Source organism: Rhinichthys klamathensis, unplaced genomic scaffold (genome assembly GCF_029890125.1).
Source record: "Rhinichthys klamathensis goyatoka isolate OS25496 unplaced genomic scaffold, OSU_Roscu_1.1 h1tg000378l_1, whole genome shotgun sequence".
Classification (NCBI taxonomy): domain Eukaryota; kingdom Metazoa; phylum Chordata; class Actinopteri; order Cypriniformes; family Leuciscidae; genus Rhinichthys; species Rhinichthys klamathensis.
This window is the reverse complement of record NW_026606885.1, coordinates 1,003,613-1,025,103: the sequence shown is the minus strand read 5'-3', so window position 1 is coordinate 1,025,103 and position 21,491 is coordinate 1,003,613. Positions and strand designations below refer to the sequence as shown.

The following is a 21,491-nucleotide window of genomic DNA, read 5'->3' as shown; positions in this document are numbered from 1 at the left end:
GTTTGTAGTACAGCTGAACAAACGGGCGATCAGTACATGATCTAACCCTTGGTGCTGAACTCCTATCAAATCTTACTGAAATACAGTTCTCTTTCTTTGTCAGACATTACTGCAGAAGGATATCCCAAAAGAGGCACAAAAGACTTCAAAGCAACACACACACACACACACTACCATTCAAAAGTTTGAGGTCACTAAAAAATTGACCTGATAATTTTATTCATCAAGGATTCATTAATCCAATGTGTCAGTAAAGACTATGACATTGTTACAAAAAAAATCTATTTCAAATTAATGCTGTTCTTTTGAACTTCTTTTGAAAAAAAGTATCAGTCTCCACACACGTTAAGCAGCACAACTGTTTTCAACATTGATTAAAAAAAAAGAACTGTTTTTGAGCAGCAAATCATCATTTTAGAATGATTTCTGAAGGATCATGAGGGAAAATTAAACTATTCAGCTTTGCCTTCACATGAATAAATTAAATTTCAAAATATATTAAAATTGTAAACAGTTTACTTAAATTATTATAATATTTCACAAAATTAATCTTTTAGATCAAATTTGATTTTATTTACCTTTATTTTACCAGAAATTTTTTAAAATCTCTTTTTACAAGAGAGAAATAGATGCAGCTTTGGTGAGAAAAAGAGACTTCTTTCAAAAACATTAAACATCTTACAGACTGCAAATGTTTGAAGGCTAGTGTATATACCATATAGTGTACTTCTACTGTAAATAATGCCAATAATAATTACTACAGACTAAACCTAATCTAAAACAAATGCTTCAAATTACTTTCAATTAAAAATAAAATATATTTTAAATAAAAGTATATTTTATATATACATATTTATAACATAATTAATAATGTATAACATAATATGTTTTTTTAATAATTTATTTTTATAGTTATTATAGTGTTATAGCATTATAGTACAAAATATGATAGACATTTGATATTTGAGTATCTTGGAAAGTTTTAGCTACTGTAAGTAAAACACATGCACACACACACACACACACACACACACACACACACACACACACACACACACACACACACACGTGTGCTTGCTTCACTATATTAGTGAAGACATTAAATAGACTTCCATTGATTTTATATCAGGTTAATATTTTCTATGGCCTCAACCCAACCCCTCAACCTAGCCATCACAGAAACACTAGATTTAAATAAATAAAAAAATGTCAATTTATAAGCCTTTTAAACTAGTGATAACCAGTAAAATGTCCTCACTAGTCAGTTGTCATAATATTTCACTATATAAGTGAGACCATTTGGCCTTCACAAGCCAAGCCTGTAGTGTACACACACACACACACACACACACACACACACACACACACACACGAGACCCTATTAATCACCTGATGACACTGAAGTGTTTAGAATTTGACTCAAGCTTAGCTGACCGCCTTTTCAAGAGATGGCTGCTAACTCTACAACTCCTCCACACAGCTTGAACACAGAAGTGTGAGATCTTGTTTTTACACAAAGCTGTTAAGCAACTCAAATAGACAAAATCTAAAATAGATCAAACAGCACATGCTTCACTGCCCACAAAGCCAGAACAGCAGCAGACTGCACTGAGGGGAAGCAGTTTTGACCTTACGAGTGACAGTCAGTAACCTTTTGTGATAGCTGTGATCACACTACATGGACTGTTTGCTTAACATTTAATACAACAGATGTCTGTGATGCTGTCACTGTACTACAATCGCCAGATCTCTCTCTCTCTCTCTCTCTCTCTCTCTCTCTCTCTCTCTCTCTCTCTCTCTCTCTCTCTCTCTCTCTCTCTCTCTCTCTCTCTCTCTAAAGAGTGTGTGTTTGTCATATGTGTGGTATGGTCAGATTTCTGCAGATGGACCCAGCCTATCTGTCAAGGTCACAGCACTCAAAAAGGAAACACAATAATAATCTACCATACCATATTAAATATCCCACTAAGGCCTTTAAAGAGCAGCGTGGCACCACTTCGTCTGTTATTGGTTTGGTGATTACATTACTGGACAGATTGATTTTGTGTAATTGCCTATAAAAACATCAATGAGATCAAGGGATTCAGTGGTCATCAATCCTTAAAGGTAGGGTAGGCAATTAAAAAAAACTTTTTGTTATACTGGTTGAAACTCTCTTCACATCCTGATAGCAATCTATAATAGAAGTGGTCTAAATATTAAAACATGTACATATATCTTCTGTGGAAGTCTCAGGACCAAAAATTGTTCGTCCAATGATGTCCTACCTCCTTGTCAACATATGTATTTCCATGTCTCCACGCACCCAGTTCACACAGATATGTCACGTCATCAGCTTGGACTAGGATTTATGTGTTTCTATATCAACACTATCAACACCGAAATTAATCTGCAGCAGTCAGGTGGTACAAGTAAGAGCTCTGTAAGTTGTTTACATTCATTATTACTGTGCGTTCACACCAGACACGACTAGCGCGTCAAATTCGCGCCTACCGCGTGAATCCATTCGCGCGTCAAAAGCGAAAATAACGCACGTAAAAAACAAAAAGTTTGAAGCGAAATTTACGTGCGGCACGCACACGAAAATAACCCGTTGGCGGCCATCTTTTTTATGTCATTCATCGAGAGAGTCACCGCTCTGTATTTGCTCTGGAGAGCAGAACGGCGGCGTAGGGGTAATCGTCGCCGTATTTGTGTCCACCAGACCCTTCGGAGGCGAACCCAATTTGGCGAGTTTCACCATTTGCTCGCTCCAGGAGCTGCGCCTGGATGACGGCCGCTTTCAGCAGTACTTCTGCCTGTCCCAAGCCCAGTTTGTTGTCCCGCATCGGAGCGAGGATCACCCTCGCCCTCACCCACCTAATCTGTCATTTATTTTTTTGTTTTGATGATAAATGGAGCCAGCCTCCAAAAGTGATTAACCTGTCCTGTGATTTTTTTCTCTCTCACACAACACTGTCCAGCTACGAACTTATGCACTATAGTATGTTGGTTTCTCTTTACATTATAATAATATTTCATATAATCTAGATATGGAATAAATAGCATTCAATTCAAAATGAATATGTCTCATATATTGAAATCAAGTTTTATGTGATAAAATATTTGCTTTGTTGTGCATTAGAACCACACCAGGCATTTAGTCATATTACAAAATAATTTATTGAAGCATCCAGATACTTCACCACGTGACACCAGCAAGCAGCTAGGCTCCTGATTGGTTAACGCGGTGCGAATTAACACCAAAGTTTAGATTTTTCAACTCGGGCGGCAGACGCGAATTCGCGTCAAACGCGTGAATGCACAAAAAGCACTTAATAAAATCATTCGCGCGTAACGCGCCAGACGCTCAATTCGCCCCATTCGCGCGAACTTGACACGCGACTGAGGCGTATTCACGTCTAACGCGCCGCGCTCTACGCCTCATTCGCGCCGCAGGAATTTTTTACGCGCATAATGCGTCTTTGCATTGACTTAACATTGAAATCACTCTATTCGACGCTCTATTCGTGTCTGGTGTGAACGCACCATTATTGTAATGCTATGTGCTTTGAGACATGAGGTAATTTAACATCATCTCTTTTCTTGTGACACCCTGCAGACTCTGCTCTGGCTGTGTGCGTTCATGTGTTTTGGAGGAGGCGTAGCTTTGGAGATGCTCTGAAGGGAGGGTGGGATCTCATGCTTTCAAAGCTAGCTCTCTATTGCTAGTAGGCCTGTAGCGGCGCGTCGATGACGTCGACGCTTCGACGTCAAAAATTCGTCGACGTCATATTTTTTTGTCGACGCTTCTTTATTTATTTATGTATTTATTTTTTTGCACCGTTCCCGGCGGTACAGCTCGCCACACACACGTGGGAGACCGAAACATTGCAGAATCGAGGACGAAACAGCAACCTCTTCACAGAATTCACAACAAAGCCATGCAAAAGTCCCAACAAAAGAAAAAGTCCTAAAAAACCCCAGCTCGCACTAAATCATCGAAGGTATGGGAATACTTCAAATTTAGTCCCAAACGTAAAGGTGTCGTTATTTGCGCTCTTTGTCAAATGGAGTTGACATCCCAAGTCTCCCGCATAGTGATAGCGGCTCCCTGATGACCGCAAATTAGTTAAAATCTCCCGGAATCTAGAGCTCGCGAGCTCCAAACCGTGTAGCGCGCGCAGCGAGGGAGAGAGCGAGAGACCTTGCGCGTGTGTGTGCAAATGTGCGTGTGTGCCTTATGAAGCGCATGTAAACCCCACCCCCGTCAACAAAACCGAAAAATCAGTCCGGATGTTTTTTATGAGCACTGAAAACATTAAAATGAGCACCACATCCAAGTGTGATAGGGCTCAATGATGAGTATCATTGTGTCAAGAGGCAAAAATGTAATGTCCTCATGAGGCCGCAGGGTCTCAGGAGGTAGTACAGGGGGCATATTACAGAAACATTCTATCTTAAAGCTGCAGTCCGGCCTTTTTCCTCTTTGTCGCCATCTCTGTTCGAAATCTGCAATTGCAGTCATTCGCGGAATTATCAACTTTACGTGAGTTGTACTTCGACACCCTCGACACGGCACAGCGCGGATGAACACAGTGTTTGAGGAGAGTGTGCAGCTGTCAGTCACCGCGCCGATGTGGATATTGTCATTCAGAATCACAGATTATTCTTTTTGGAAGTATGACCAATATAACAATTTTCACCGGGAAATGTCATCTGAACTAGTAAGAAACATTCACTTTTGTTCTGGTTCTGACATTGCAGTAAATCGCGCTGATTAAATCTGACAATCGCTTATAAGTTATCATTTCAGGCAAAACCGTGCAAAGTAGCTATACTATGTTCTCTAATTGTTAATGTTAACAACGTCAGCAAGCATTGCGTGACTACATCATGTAATGTCCTTCCGATATTATCCTTGTTTTCGCATGGGTCCGGTTGCAGTCTCTTTTTTTCTGTAGCCACTCCGAAGTCCGAACGAAGTCTTTTGCATGTTACAGCGGGTGAGTCTCTAGTTGTCACTGATGATGATCGTCGTTTGAACCTTTCTGGATCCGCCATCAAATTGATAAGTTTAATTATATCAAGTGCTGTGAGAAAAGGCTATAAATCTCTACCTACAGCATCCTCACACGCAATATAGCTTATACTAGCCGAGACTCCTTCTTTATGTTTTCAGATGTGACGTAATGACGCAAAGACATGCTCGAATCTCCCGCGGAAATCCACCAGTACCACTAAAATTGAAAACATTATTACAAGCTTACCGTTTTGCATCGAGCTAAGGCAAGCAGAGAGTTTTGAACACTGGCTGGTTATGTATTTTATCAAATATGTATTTTGGATAATTTTTAACCCAAAAAAAGCTACGGACAGCAGCTTTAAGTCTTAAGTTAAGATCTGAGTCTGACACGTTAATTTAGGATTTTTCACAAATTCGTTTTACAGAAGCAAATCTTAAGTTGATTTAGGATTATTATCTTATCTTATAAAATCTCATCTTATCTGTAGTTAGGAAATCTTAAACCCCTCCATCGAGTTCGGTAATCAACTCTCAGGTCTGTTACCAAGCAACCAACGACACGCAAACAGCTGCTGTGAAGTAAAATGGAAACCTGGAGAATGGAGAAACAAAATAAGTGGTGCTTTTCATTAAGTGAAGTTTTGATAAGCTTGGTAGAAAAGGCAAAGCCTAATCCTTTTATTTCATTGGAGTCTGTAATTATTTGTCAGAGTTTTGTCGTCAAAGTGCAGCACATCATTTGGGTGTTCACAAAGTCTTTCCACCATCAAACATCGCTGTTCTTGATCTTGTATCATTAATAAATGTGACATCATTATTAGACAGGGCTATTATTATGTGAGTTTTACAGTAATAATTATTTTCACAAATAATTTTGAACTTAGGACACCAGTGGGGTTGTCCTAAAGTTAAGAGAGTTTTTAGGATTTTTTGTGGGGTTAGGGTGCTTCTGTAATACCCTTTTCCTATCCATAGTTAAGATAAGATTATTCACTTAAGAAATGTCATTTTGTAATAGCTTTTGTCCTAAATGAGGTCCTAACTAAAGGATTCTAAATTTAGGATCTTTCTGTAATGCGCCCCCAGAGCATCTTCATAGTAGAGGTCGGTCTGTCCAGCACTAAAAGTCACAGAACACGTTATGAAAGGAAAACTGTGAAATGCCCTTGTTATGACAGTGGAACTTTAAGTAAAAAATTAAATAGTTTGTTCATTTTCAATTGAGATAAAGTAAAAAAAATGTATTCTTTTTAGCAATAAAGTAACTTAAAAATTTCAGACAACTGTGCGTAAGTGTAAGACAAAAAACAAAAGTAAGCTCAGGAAGTCACTCCCTGAAAGTGCACCAAATTCCATTCAGTGGAAAAGACATCGCCTGTGTGGATATTAGGATGGTACACTCCAGACAATCTCCACAGGAGGAAGGGAGTGTGCAACACATGGGACAGGGGTGGGGAAAACTCAGGGAATATCAGAGAAGAACATCCTAGACACACACACACACAGTTGAATGTTTAACCTCTCTAGCCTCTACCATATATAGATATCCAGCATTAGCGAGAGAGAGAAGGGTGGAGAACAAGTCAAGGGTCAGAGAGGGTCCATGTGCTTCTCAAATTAAGCATAAGTGATCTAGCAGTTCTCCATTGTCTTATGGAGCGACTGTGCGTTTCTTTTAAAGTAGGAGAGAAGAAAATATTGGCTGTCACAATAATAGGAACATTGATGATGTCATTATTACTAAAATTACACATACAGAATGCATACACATATCCATACATGACAGTAAAACTGACTTTTTGCACAATCGGATTTACATTTAGCCTCAGTGGCCACTGCAACTTCCAACATAATATTGAATCTATTATTGACATTTTAATAATATAATTATAATATTTAATAATATTAAAATGATCAGAGTTGATCAAAGAGGCAAACTACAAAAATTGTCTTGACAGGACAAATAAAGTTATATTTGATAAACATTCAATAATCATTGAAATCGAATGGCCTTCTCGGGAATCAACAAGAGCTTTAGCTTTTTAAAAAAATGTTTAGACACTGTAAAGTCCAATATGGAAATGCACACTAACACTTGCACATACGCTTTTACTCATGCATGTACACATTACCAGTAGTCTGACCACAATGCTTTAGCACATTTGGTGTGAGGTTATAATTAACCTTATGTCTGTACTCTGTACGGCTGTCGGCTTGTAACTCGCTTTCAGGCACGGTCAGGCTCTCAGAGAACTCAATCAACTCTCTGTTCAATAGATGCCCAACACAAACTCGTACAGAAAACACAACAATGCACTTTCACCTTCAGTTTGGGAGTTGTATTAATCCACTTGTATTTTGTATGTGCTACATGATACAGTATGTATGTGCATGATAATATAATATGTTTAAGGCTCACAACAGGACATTTCTCAACTAGAAAGCAAGACTAGACTAGCTTGACTAGCTCGGAAATCTGCATCAGGCATCTTATGTCATACTGAAACCCATACATCTCACTCTCATAGATTATTATAGATTGTTCTCTCTCAACATGAAAGCCCAATCCATTCTGCCATCGAGTAAGAATGAATGTCCCATTAGCCCATATAGGGTGACATTAAGTGGCTAATTTATTACTTCCTTACATATTATATGAGTCGGCTGTCAAGAAGTCTAAAACTCCATTCAATGGACATTAGAAGTGGTGACAGAACATTACATAATATGTATTACATAATAATAACAATTGTAAGATGTGTTAGGGTTAGTTTTTAAAATGTACTTTTACTCAAATTTACCAAAAACTACAGAATCCCTTTCAGTTGAGTAAAAACATCTTCTTCTTTTTTTTTTATACGGGAAAAGGTTAATAACTTAAAAGTTATGTTCAGTAGCCGACTGTTAATAACACCAAAAAGCAAAGATTTTTATTTCAGTAAACTTCAGAATCACTTCCTGTCTCCTAAATTCTTTCATCAGCCATGAACTTTTATGAGTGGAAGAGTTTATCTGTACAGTGCTGAATGCGGCTGTCGTGACTCGTGCCAGATTCTGTACCACAATGACTCTGCTGTGGTAAGATGTGGGATCCATCAAACATCAGTCATCATTATTCTTGACATTTTGTCATAAATACTCAAAATGTTTAGTTTACATGACCTGTTTCTGAAGGAATCAAGCAGTGATTGATTTAATGTCAATGTTATTTAGTCTCTACTTGCAATAAAGTAGACAGCTCTGACATGGCAGAAACCCCTTTTAACAATAGCAATTGCACCAATGACAAATTAGAAACAATTATACTTTTGATATTTCAAAACCATTCATTTCTGTCAAACACTTGCAGCAGTTTACAGAAGATTAGAGTGGACACTTCCTCTGTGAGGTTTCATCTTCAGTCATGGCTTTTTTAAGGGTTTCCACCCTTTATGACCAGTGATTTTCCATTACTTTTCCAGTCGTGCATGATTACACTTTTTTTCTTTTTCTTAATCAAGCTATAAAGATTGCTGGAGAGGATATTCCAAAAAAATAAATATATAATATAGAAACTTTGATATCTATGTCTAAATGCAAAGCAAATTATATTCAAGACAGAAAATCCCATATTTTTCCAGGACTAGAGAATTCAACTCTTAACTTCTAAAAATCAATGAATCGAGTTTAATCAATTGCCTTTTGTTTTATATCTGTCTTTCTCCTCTGTTCACTTTCAGATGGCCCAGTCGCTTTGTTTGCTCAGAATACACTGCATACAATAAGCCTCCACTGCACTTAGATTCATGCACACTAACATATTCATTTCCTGTACAGAGACCATTTATGTCAAGAAGCAAACAAGTTACTTCCACTATCTAGCAGACATTACCTGAGGATTGCAGCTTCAGCTGTGTTGACTCTATTTGAAATTTACTTTTATAAGTAACAGCCTATTATCTGTATTCAGAAAGATTTGGGACATCAACACTAGTCCCAACAGACACTCACTAATGCTACCATACACATGTCCCCTGTTTCACGGGACAAGAAGATGTGTTTGCGCTCTACATACTTCAAACAAAGGAGACAAAGACATTAGTCCCAACTATTTCAGGGCATTTTAACTCTTTCTGTAAAGCTGGGCAACATTCCTTCCACGTGTATCAATAATACGGGAATAGCCTAATATAGATTTTCAGTCAGGAATGTTTACACTTTATCTCCGAGCCGAACTGACGATGCCCTGCAGACACGAAAAGAGACCTGTGATGATGATCTCAGGCAGAAGAAGCACTTGTTTAACCGAACACGTAAATAACCCACCTAATATTACATTTTAAAACGCAAAACAAAGAACATCTTTGTTCGCTTATTTCCCTTCGGGAGTCCATGGGTAACTGTCCTCTACAGGTATCTAATTCGCTAAAGCGAGAAACTTCACTTACCTGGCTGCTACTGTCGAGTGCTAAACTCAGTTTTTCTGCTGCCGAATCCCACAGCGATTAGATAAATTAGATTTTGTCCTTCGGTTCCGTGTTTGACAGTGTCAAATCTTGTCCGTCTCTCTCGCAGATGCTCGATCTCCAGAGGCTCGGTCACAAACTGTGCACGCGCTACCGAAACTATCATGTCTACTTTGCACGCGCCTCCCTGCGTGCAGCAAAAACACGACTGTTTCTGTGGTGTCTGAACTGTGTGAGACTTTGTAATTGCATGCTGAAACAAATCAAATCAACAATAAAAAATAAAAAAAAGGAAAAAAAGAGAAGAAATTGTTTCTCTTCTGCACATGTCCACATTTGTGTCCAGTCCATTTTGTATGTTTAATTAATGTAGGCTAACTGTGATCACACTGTCTCCTTTTGTGATTTTTTGTTGTTGTGTTGGATAAATTGTAATCCACATAAAACACAGCTAACACTGGTGATTTTTAGGTGAATTTTTATTGTAGAATACAGATCTTCCTTTTGATTGAGTTCAAAATGGAGCTTTATTGCCTTTTCGTTCTCACAAAAACATACAAAACATATTGGTCTTAATAGTAGTTATAAGAGCTATTAATATGAGTGACAGCCTTCAAACAATGACTCAAAACAATTTCAGTTCAAAATAAAGATCAATCATGAAATATATATAAAAATAATAAAAAATAACTGTTTATGCATATTCAATATTCGTTCCTTTTTGGGATTACCAGTTTTTAACAGACGTGACTATTGAGAAGTCAATAGAAACAATGCAAAAGCTGCAGTTCTGTGCTTTGTACATATCAGTGAACCAGCTGGAATAGCCTACACTTCACAGAGAGGCACTACAAGTAGGAAATATACAAAACGTAGAATTAAACAGTATCTCTGGCTTTTTTTTAATTTTTATTTTATTATTTGGTGACTCTGCTTTTGGAAAGTGATATGACTGCTCAAGCAGCAACAATTGTTCCCAAAACACTGCCATATTAATTACACACACACACACACACACATATATATATATATACAGCGGGGGAAATAAGTATTGAACACGTCACTATTTTTCTCAGTAAATATATTTCCAAAGGTGCTACTGACATGAAATTTTCACCAGATGTTGATAACAACACAATGAATCAGTACATACAAAGAAACCAAAACAAATAAGCTCAGAAATTAAGTTATGTGTAATAATGTGAAATGACACAGGGAAAAAGTATTGAACACATGAAGAAAGGGAGGTGCAAAAAGGCATGGAAAGCCAAGACAACAGCTTAAAACTATTAGTAATTTAAAAGCAATCCAACCCCCTGTCCGTGCACATTAATAACAGCTGGTTCAGTCCCAATGGATGGCCTACAAAAAGGTCTCATTGCCAAGGTGTCACACAAGACACATCTCATGATGGGTAAAAGCAAAGAGCTGTCTCAAGACCTTCGCAACCTAATTGTTCCAAAACATAATGATGGCATTGGTTATAGGCACCATTCTAAGCTTCTGAATGTTCCAGTGAGCGCTGTTGGGGCCATAATACGGAAGTGGAAAGACAATCATTTCACCATAAATTTGCCTCGACCACTGCTCCTCGCAAGATTTCTGATAGAGGAGTTAAAAGAATAATCAGAAGAGTTGTCCAAGAGCTAACACCAAGGTGTATGGCGTTTTTAGGGTAATGTGCAGTGCCATTTCTCCTCCAAACATGGTGTGTATTATGGCATCCAAACAATTCAATTTTGCTCTCATGTGACCACACTAAATTCTCCCAGTATTTCCCTGGCTTTTCCAAATGTTGTGCAGCAAACTTTAAACGAGCTTCAACATGCTTTTTTTCTTCAGTAATGGAGTCTTGCGTGGTGAGCGTGCATACGGGCCATGGTGGTGGAGTGCATTACTTACTGTTTTCTTTGAGAACACAGTACCTGCTATCTGCAGGTCTTTTTGAAGCTCTCCACAAGTGATCCTTAGCTCTTGGACAACTCTTCTGATTATTCTTTTAACTCCTCTATCAGAAATCTTGCGAGGAGCAGTGGTTGAGGCAAATTTATGGTGAAATGATTGTCTTTCCACTTCCGTATTATGGCGCCAACAGCGCTCACTGGAACATTCAGAAGCTTAGAATGGTGCCTATAACCAATGCCATCATTATGTGTTGGAACAATTAGGTTGCGAAGGTCTTGAGACAGCTCTTTGCTTTTACCCATCATGAGATGTGTCTTGTGTGACACCTTGGCAATGAGACCTTTTTGTAGGCCATCCGTTGGGACTGAACCAGCTGTTATTAATGTGCACGGACAGGGGGTTGGATTGCTTTTTAATTACTAATAGTTTTAAGCTGTTGTCTTGGCTTTCCATGCCTTTTTGCACCTCCCTTTCTTCATGTGTTCAATACTTTTTCCCTGTGTCATTTCACATTATTACACATAACTTAATTTCTGAGCTTATTTGTTTTGGTTTCTTTGTATGTACTGATTCATTGTGTTGTTATCAACATCTGGTGAAAATTTCATGTTAGTAGCACCTTTGGAAATATATTTACTGAGAAAAATAGTGACGTGTTCAATACTTATTTCCCCCGCTGTATATATATATGTGTATGTGTGTGTGTATAATCACAGATCACACAAATGGCAAAGCATGACTGCATTGGCATGTCAAAGACAATTAAGATGAGGATGAGGTATGTCCCAGTCTGTCTAGGGGAAAGCTTCCCACCTGGACAAATAATGTAGCTCAATTCTTCTGCAATGGGTGATGAGTCTCCAACATTCAAAAAACACACTTAAGAGTTGGGATTTTAACTATTTTAAGATTATCAATGCTTTCGGTGTCATGTTAAACCTGGTCAACTTCAAAATTTGTTTCACACCAGATGTTCTGTAGTACATAAAATGGGGCTGGTTGAGCTCAGCCTGATGATACACTTTTAAAAAATAATTCCTCTGAAAGAAAGATAAAAGTATTTCTATTGGAAAAAGAGTTTGTACGTCCAGCAAATGTGTTATAGCAGCAAATTTTAAATCTCCTCAACAAATACAGAACCAAGCAAAAATCTGTGAATATATATATATATATATATATATCAAAGCATACCGCACAATGTCAGGTTTGCATTTTGTCAGGTTACGTCTTGCTGCACCCAGTGACTATAGAACAATATACATTTGCTGGCATTTAGCAAAACAGCCTATACCAAGCCATAGAACAATATAAAAAAATTCCAAACAACAATTGGTACACCTAATTAGGACAGTAACACTTTACTGCAACTTTTAAAACAAAAACAAAAAAAGTGTTCAGCAGAAATAGTAAATGTACCACTTTGATGTTTGATAGTTGTGCTGTAATTTTTTTATTGCATGGATGTTCATGGATACATGTGTAGTAAACCTGTCTGGAGCACGGGCTGTGGCACTAATGATCCTCAAATTGCTGTGTCTGCATCTCTCACTCTATTACTGTGGCATCCATCTGGTTTTAAGACATACTACTGGCTTTGATACTCCATAATAGCATCACATACACTCAATACAGTATTACCTTATCAAAAGTCATCATCTCTCTTACACCAGAGATATGTCAGTATTTCAAATGTTTTAGGAAAACCGTTCTTAAAAAAAAAAAAAACATCAAGTCACAGGGGAATTACAGTGTATGAAATAACCTTAGGTTACACCACCACCTACTGTTTATCTGAAGAACTGCAATAATATTAATTTTGAGAGAATTAATTTTCTTACTCAATACATCAAGATCCAGTGGAATGCGGGGGGGGGGGGGGGGGGGGAATCTAATCAACAAAATCAAATAACAATCACACAAATTATTTTAACTTATCTCCCATTAAGTAGACCAGCCACAAATAAAAATGTTTAAACCACCTTTTCTATACCTGTTAAAATGTACTTTCAGAAATATACTTGGTCACTCAATTGTTATCAGAAAATGGGTACTTGACAAAAAATATATAGCACATCACATTACAAGCAACAATCATGTTTTGCCACTCACCCCTAAGACAGAACACAAAACATATCTGGCCACTATGGTCAGCATAAAGAAACCTGCTGTCATTGATAAAAATAAATACATTAACAAATACAACTTATGTTGTGATGGGCAGATCATTCAGAGAAGCAGATTGAAAACCACAGCTGTAGTGTTCGTTAAATTTCCAGATCATCATACTTTTCTCCTCTAGCAGACAGACAGCAAGGATCTTGTTAGCGCAATCTCTCTCTCTCTCACACACACACACACTCTCTCTCTCTCTCACACACTCACTCATTCATTCAAACACTCAGACTCTCTCTCTCTCTCACACACACACACACACGCTTTCTCTCATTTCCAGATGTACAGTCAACTGCTAACTCTCTACCTCTCTTAATTGCCAAACAACAACATTAAACAAACAATATAACAGCAGAAGAGGCTGATGATAGGGATTGGTAATTGAACCCAAACCCATACATAGCTGTGAGGAGCTGTTTTTCTATTAATGTGTGTACATCTATAGCATGGCAAAATATGAACAATACTATAAAAGTATTATGAAACCATTTTCATGTTTGATAATATTTTGGGGGTATTTTTAGTTTTTTTTTTTGTCTTTTTATTTCCCTTTTTTGTATCGTTTTCAGTTTTCTTGTACAAATATTTGTATAATCTGTGTACATGACAAAAAAGAACCACTCCTCAAAAAAGAACACATGCATAATTTCTCTTGTACTAATTACATTTTTCATGGTTTTTTTAGACATTTAAAAATATTTGCACTTTCAATATAACATTTTTATGTAATTTGAGTCTTTTTTTTATTTCAGTTTTCCTCAGTGAGGCAAAAGTCCAGGGCTTCAGGTATTGCTCAAGGTGAATTCTCTCTCTCCTACATTCTCTGGTCCTCCACGTCTCCAGTAGAGGAGTGCAGCTCCCCCTATGGGCAGTGAGCAGAAGCTGTGCAGAAGCCAGTGGAGTTCAGGCCTAAACACTCCCACATGATTTCAGTCCCATGGCATATGCCCCACTTGACTTATTCTTTTTTTTGTGTGTGTTTTGTTCTTTTCCTTTTCCAGCTACAAAGTCACACGCATCCCTTGAACAGTGGGACAGGAGAGAAAAATTGTACCACCAGCACCCTTCAGTGGTCAGAAAAATTAAGAGCAGGTGTGAGTCTGCAGTAACAGCTCCCCCTATCTACACAGGTCCCCATGCGCTACCTCACGCTGAGGTTTCCTCTTCTTTATGAGGAGTTTTTGAGACTTGTTGTTTTGCTGCATCTTGTTGGGGTTGCTGTGTGACCCTTGAGCACTTTTGTTAGCAAGCTGTCGGCTCTGAATAAAACAGGACAAAAGAAACAAATATGACATTAATTTTAAAGTAATTAAACAGTAATTTACAGATTTAATATCAGTTAATGCATTAGGTATCATCAAATAAAAGTAAAAAAAAGTAAGCATTTATTAATCTAGACTAATTTATTTATTGTTAATTTTCTGTCAAGGTTTGTTCATAATATATTAGTTAATTTACATATTTATAGTATACAATGCCAGGTTTATTAGATAGATAGATAGATAGATAGATAGATAGATAGATAGATAGATAGATAGATAGATAGATAGATAGATAGATAGATAGATAGATAGATAGATAGATAGATAGATAGATAGATAGATAGATAGATAGATAGATAGATAGATAGATAGATAGATAGATAGATAGATAGATAGATAGATAGATAGATAGATAGATAGATAGATAGATAGATAGATAGATAGATAGATAGATAGATAGATAGATAGATAGATAGATAGATAGATAGATAGATAGATAGATAGATAGATAGATAGATAGATAGATAGATAGATAGATAGATAGATAGATAGATAGATAGATAGATAGATAGATAGATAGATAGATAGATAGATAGATAGATAGATAGATAGATAGATAGATAGATAGATAGATAGATAGATAGATAGATAGATAGATAGATAGATAGATAGATAGATAGATAGATAGATAGATAGATAGATAGATAGATAGATAGATAGATAGATAGATAGATAGATAGATAGATAGATAGATAGATAGATAGATAGATAGATAGATAGATAGATAGATAGATAGATAGATAGATAGATAGATAGATAGATAGATAGATAGATAGATAGATAGATAGATAGATAGATAGATAGATAGATAGATAGATAGATAGATAGATAGATAGATAGATAGATAGATAGATAGATAGATAGATACTTCTAACAGGTTCTTACCTTATTTCCCTTATTAGTGGGGGTGGGTATTGTTGCTGAATGATTTTGAGACCTGTGATTGGACAGATTCCTTTCTGTATTCTCACTGTAAGAGCCTCGCCCACCCAAAGCTTTCGCTGTCTTATAGGGTGTTCCATCAGAATCCTGCAGAAAGCCAGTAAAAAAAAAAAACATGTTTCTTTGTATTTCACCAATACAGACAAAGTAAAATCATTTATTTGGTTGTTTTATGCCAAAAGTATGAAGTACTTACCGCATCACTTGAGCTAGAGGCCGTTGAAGATGGCGATGACGATGATGATGGTGATGAAGGAGAAGAGGGGGAAGGAGAGGAAGAGTTGGATGACACTTTGCTCCGGGGGGCAGGAGGAAGCCCAACACCATCCTCTGAAAGGTTATTATTACACTCATCAAGTTCCTCAGGCTTAACTAGCAGTGTGACATCATTTGCTATAGAGAAACAAAAAAATTATATTCAGCTTTCTAGAGTGAGAGATGGATCAAAATAAGCTCAGAAATAATGTCTTACCATTACAGTTGAGGACCGGCTCTTTGTTGCTCTTCTGACCCCACTGCGCACTGATCCAGTCACGGTACTCTGCTACTTCCTGTGTGACACGGATTATTCTACCTAGAATACTGTGGGGAAAAGATAAAACCAAGAATCAAGAATCAGATCCTGATTTTATCACAGAATATTTTTTTCCACCTCTAATTGTTAGTATTAGATTTTACAATATTGTCTGTTTGTTAGACCCATTATGTATGACCATTATCTATGATAAGGGGTGCAAATTCCCCAATCAAGAGAGCTTGAATAAAGAGGTCCTAGTGTCTATACTACATATTACATCATGGCTCAATGAAGTGCATCAAATTCACAACTTAATACCAAATATATTTGATATATTGTCCAGCCCTAACAGCTGAGAAAATGAAACATCTCTTACAGTTCTCTTTGTCTCACCTCTCTGACTTGTTGTTGGGGTAGTACTTGGCAATTGGGGATACAGCGTGACTTAAGACAACATAAGCGTAATCAAAAGCCTCTTTCACCTGCATCGCCCCATATGAACTTCGCCCTACATCATTTCCTGTGCCACACAAACACACAGAAACAAATTATAAGAATTAGAACATCTTCCAAACAATCTATGATGCTATTTTCATACCAGTTGAACAGTTTAAAACTTTTCAGTGTGTGCATAAGGGTTTGTATGTGTACCTGGCTGCAATGGATCTTCAATGTAAAGCATAGAGGGTCTGTACCCATCTAGCATGCCTTTCTGCACGTCATCTTTGGCCACGTATGAGCCCCCGTCTTTGATCCTGATCCCCGTCTTCAGGTAGTTAAAATGCCGTCCGTACAGCTCAAAAAACTCAATCAGCAGCACACCCAGGTTTGCGTTTGAACTACACACGTCCTCTCTATAGTGCAGCTGGGAAAATAAAACAGCAATTAGAATTGTGATGAAATTGCTATTTTAGCAAAAAGCCTTTAAACAATTTCCATTAAACGGGTGATTTTCACTTCGAAGGTAAATCTGCCAAGGCGTATACCTCTGATAACAAAAGCAAGCTTTAGCAAGCTGATATTCACAAAGAGAAACATTAGATCATTCAAGTTTAAAATAACCATTTTCTCTTTTCAAGGTTTTTCCTGCGTTTAAAATGTTTTGGCCGCCAAAATAAATCTTTGTCCCGCCATAGGTTTATTTGGTTTATTTAATGTGATGATACCCGCTGCTAGCCGGCTGCTTTAAAACGCTCCTGTGAGTGTTTGTGTAAGCGCTTTGTGAAGAGCGCCAAAGCTTTCTATTTACAACGCGTTTTCCAGCTTTGAGCAATGTAGCCAATCACAGACATAGCTGTTGAGCGCGTGAACGCAATGGCCAATCAGATGCGTTTAAGTTAGACAGAATACCTCAACACCACTCAAAAAGGCTGAGTTTTTGTTCGGCGAGAGCTCTGCATGCTGGCGAATCCTTTCATTATAACCGACAAAGTGTAAGCAAGATGTAAATAAAAGATTCATTGCACAGCGTAGACAGTATAATTGTTAATATTTTTCATGCTGCTAACTACACATTGCAATGCAAAGTTTCTGGATTAACAATATTTAAATGCACAACTGAATCCGATTGACGGTGATAACCATAGCAATGGACAGAACAAAATCCGATACTGTTTGTCAAATGATTTGTATATAAAGTCTTTGAGTATAAATGCAAAACAATAAACCTGACACTTTTTCTATGTAATGTGTTACTTTGCTGTTAATTTTATTACTAACTTTTCAAATCAGTCATTGACTTTATCTGTACAAATTAGCAGATTTTTTTATCTAAAATAAATCTAAGCACCGTTTTATGATCCGTCCTGAAAGTGATTATTTTTTATTTAAAGCTCCAGTCCGTAACTTTAAGTTAAAAATAATCCAAAATAATTATATGAAAAAAAACTTATTCTGCCAGTGGTCAAAACTATCTGCTTGCCATAGCTAGATTCAAAATGGTTAGCTTGTAATAATGATTTTAATTCCAGTGGTACTGGTGGGTTTCCGCGGGAAATTCGAGCATGTCTTTGCGTCATGACGTCACACCCGTACTCATAAAGAAGGAGTTTCGGCTAGCCGGCTATACTGTGCGTGACGAGATGTTTAGATGTATAGGCTTTTCTCGCAGCACTTTACATAATTAAACTTATGGGATCCAGAAAGATCCAAACAACAATCATCAGTGTCAACTGGAGATTCAGCAGTTATAAAACCCAAAAGACTTCGTACTTCGGATTTAAGGTGGCTAGAGAAAGAGAAAGAAACCGTCTCATGCGAACACAAGGATTTAAACATCGGCGGGGCTTTTGAAAAGTGAACTCCGTGTTTTGAAGGGGTTCAAAACGGAAGAAGAGACGGCTTTTTTCTGCTGAACAAGTAAGACATTTCAATAGTTCAATCGTGTAACAGTAAGTTTTCTTAATTCACACAATTATGGAGTTTCCTTTGTTGTGCCTTTCTCGTTTTGCTATTATGGAGAATATGAATTCTGAACTACGCAGGTAGCTGCTAACCATAAAACACATTAAATTTAACATTAGTCACGCAATGCTGAGGTTATTAACATGAACAATTTGAGAACAAAGTAGGCTATAATTTGCACGGTTGCTGTAAATCGCATTGATTAAATCTAACGAAGCTTATCATGTCGAATGCTTTTTCCCCCTTAGTTGGTCAGAACAAAAATGGATTTTACTTACTTGTTCAGAAGACATTTTCTTATGAAAATTCTTATGTAGGTCAAACTTTCAAAAAGTGAATCTGTGATTCTGTATGACAGTATCCACACAGCGCGGTGACTGACAGCAGCACTCGCCTCAAAGCACTGTGTTCATCCGCGCTGTTTCATGCCGATTTACAACCCACGTAAAGATAATAATTCCGCGAATCACTGCAGTTACAGATTTCGAACAGAGAGATGGCGACAAAGAGGAAAAGATACGGACTGCAGCTTTAATGAATAAATAGCACAAGTTAATATTACAAACCGTTTCTTTGCATTTATTTTGGATTTGGATTTATTGTCAGTACTTATTCATTTAAATACACACTCTCAATAGTACCCTAAAATAAGTATGTAGAAGAATGTTACCTGTAAAAAGCTGACAGCCATGAGGAACAGACTGTATGAACCGATTCCTCCTGTGAAAACCTCATTGAGCTCTCTTTGCAGTAAAAACTGCTTCAAAACCAGCACCAGGTACGGTAACACAGGATATTGCTGAAACACACACACACAAATACACACAGGTCAGAACATGAATCTGTTTAAAGTCAAGAATAGGGGAGAGCCAATAGAGTGGTGCAGGTAGGGGTGTGCCGGTTTCAGAATTGGTGATGACGGTTATGGCGCGAGTCAAATGTGACGGTTCGTAACATAACTGGCGCCGGGGCGGGGGGGTTGTTGCGACGTTCGTCTGTTATAGGACAACTTAGTTTGAATAAACGAGATTAGCTACTTGCTCTACGTTTATTTAAAATTAACAGCAAGACAACTAGCAGTGAATGTGCTTTCCATTAAATGAATCACACATAGTAAAAAAATCCTTAACAAAAAAAAACAGGCCTTTCTTTGTCAGTGTTGGCTGCAAAGATGAAGTTGACGATGCTGACTCGCGATCTTCGCAGTAGTGAACGCGCCAGAGAGAAATGCACATTTCATACGGATTACATAAGCAGAGAGCAGTCTGTAGTCTGTTTTCTTTCTTAAATTGTTCTGTTTAAAAGTAGACATGTCTGTGACTGAGGCAAGTAGGCTACCTTACAGTATACGATGAGCTTCGGTTCATTTATGAGACGAGCTCCAGTTCACGCGCCGGCGCCTCCATTTCGTGATTATCTATCGTCTGCTATATTTACTTCTTATTTATTAAATCCAGGCAATTGGTTGATGAAACATTGATTAAAATTAAGATACATTTAATACAAAACGAAATTCACTTTAAAGAAAGGTTTTGTGCTTTCTGTTTGATGTCTCTGTGAACATTTTACTCTGTGAGATGTGATTAAATGTCACGTCTTTTAGTGGCGCTTTCAGACCGGTCACATTGTTTTTTACTCATAAATGCGAACACGAAACATAAAATAAAATGAATATTTTATGTTCTGTGGAGACTACTGTTACTCATAATTTGTATTCTGAATACGCAACACCGGTACATGTATTGCGTTACTCCCAACACTGATATTAGTATAACCTTATCTGCAAGATATTTTAATAACACGGTTTTGGCGGTCATAGAGTTCTGATGACTGTGTTCAACTATAACCGTCGGTCTCACGGTAATATAATAACCGTCCGTCACACCCCTAGGTGCAGGTATGACATCACTTTGTAGGCCCGGTTCCATTGTCCCAAAGTCAATGGGTTTTTAGAATGGGGTTTTGGTTAAATGGCTGAAATAAGGTCTGCAGTGAACTCAAGCTCAAGACACTTTCACGTTTTATTCTGCGACATAAAATACATCAATATTACCCCACTTAGTGGTGGTGATGTTGAATTTGTGGGGCCGTGGTGTAAAGATATGTACAGTGGGTCCTCAACCAGAATAATACTTTTACCGCCGCCGCTCCCGCGGCGGTAAAATTCGGGTGTGTATTTGCTGCCTTTTACCGCTAAGAGGCGCTACAATCACAGACTGTGAAAAGTGTCAGTTTATTCTCTCTATTGCGTAATCGCCGCAGTGCCGCGGCTCATTCAGAGGAATTGAAAGCTCATAAGTAACCGATGAATTCAAGTGAAACATTGTTTAAACGAATTCATAATCACACTACTGAAATTAAATTGAATAAATAGTGAAAACCTTTCAACATAAAACATTGCAACAGAAACATATTAGGCTATACCTGAGGGTTTGGAATAGCACAAGACAAAATTTAATAGCGTTCAGACGGTAGCTCAGTGGTTAACGCAACAACATTAATCTCACGGAGCTTTAAGTGATCCGAGATCGAATCTCACTACAGCGTATGCTGTTGGCCGACTTCGTTTATGTGTAACCGTTCTTAATGCTTACACATGGATAATTGTTTATTAGTGAGTTCATTAACTGTTTATTTATTTAAAGTCAAGCGTTTTTGTTTAATATTATTAATGGCACACTACAACATGAATTTGCTACATTCCAGTAGAGCCGCTGCACGACAAAACTGATGAGGGAAGATTAGCTGATCGCGTCAGAAAATGAAAATAATGAAGCTCG

The 21,491-nt window shown here is 37.6% G+C and overlaps 2 protein-coding genes across 3 annotated transcripts in view; both read right to left on the bottom strand.

The window, feature by feature from the left end:
- adcy7 (adenylate cyclase 7) overlaps nt 1-9,597 on the bottom strand; it is a 69,679-nt gene extending 60,082 nt beyond the window's left edge. Inside the window, exon 1 of the mRNA XM_056233838.1 lies at nt 9,433-9,597. The gene's annotated coding sequence lies outside the window, so the exon portion shown is untranslated. The remainder of the gene's footprint in view (nt 1-9,432) is intronic.
- Nucleotides 9,598-14,244: 4,647 nt separating this feature from the next.
- The window catches only part of tent4b (terminal nucleotidyltransferase 4B), a 36,064-nt gene continuing 28,817 nt past the window's right edge, over nt 14,245-21,491 (bottom strand). Inside the window, exons 6-12 of one of the 2 annotated variants that reach the window (XM_056233818.1) lie at nt 19,382-19,510; nt 16,960-17,173; nt 16,702-16,828; nt 16,264-16,373; nt 15,988-16,121; nt 15,735-15,878; nt 14,245-14,786 (exon numbers count right to left, since the gene is read on the bottom strand). In XM_056233818.1, coding sequence (XP_056089793.1) covers nt 14,646-14,786; nt 15,735-15,878; nt 15,988-16,121; nt 16,264-16,373; nt 16,702-16,828; nt 16,960-17,173; nt 19,382-19,510 — 999 coding nt within the window. In that variant the 3' untranslated portion in view covers nt 14,245-14,645. Of the gene's footprint in view, nt 14,787-15,734; nt 15,879-15,987; nt 16,185-16,263; nt 16,374-16,701; nt 16,829-16,959; nt 17,174-19,381; nt 19,511-21,491 lie in introns of both variants that reach the window. The other variant, XM_056233817.1, reaches the window with a different exon arrangement.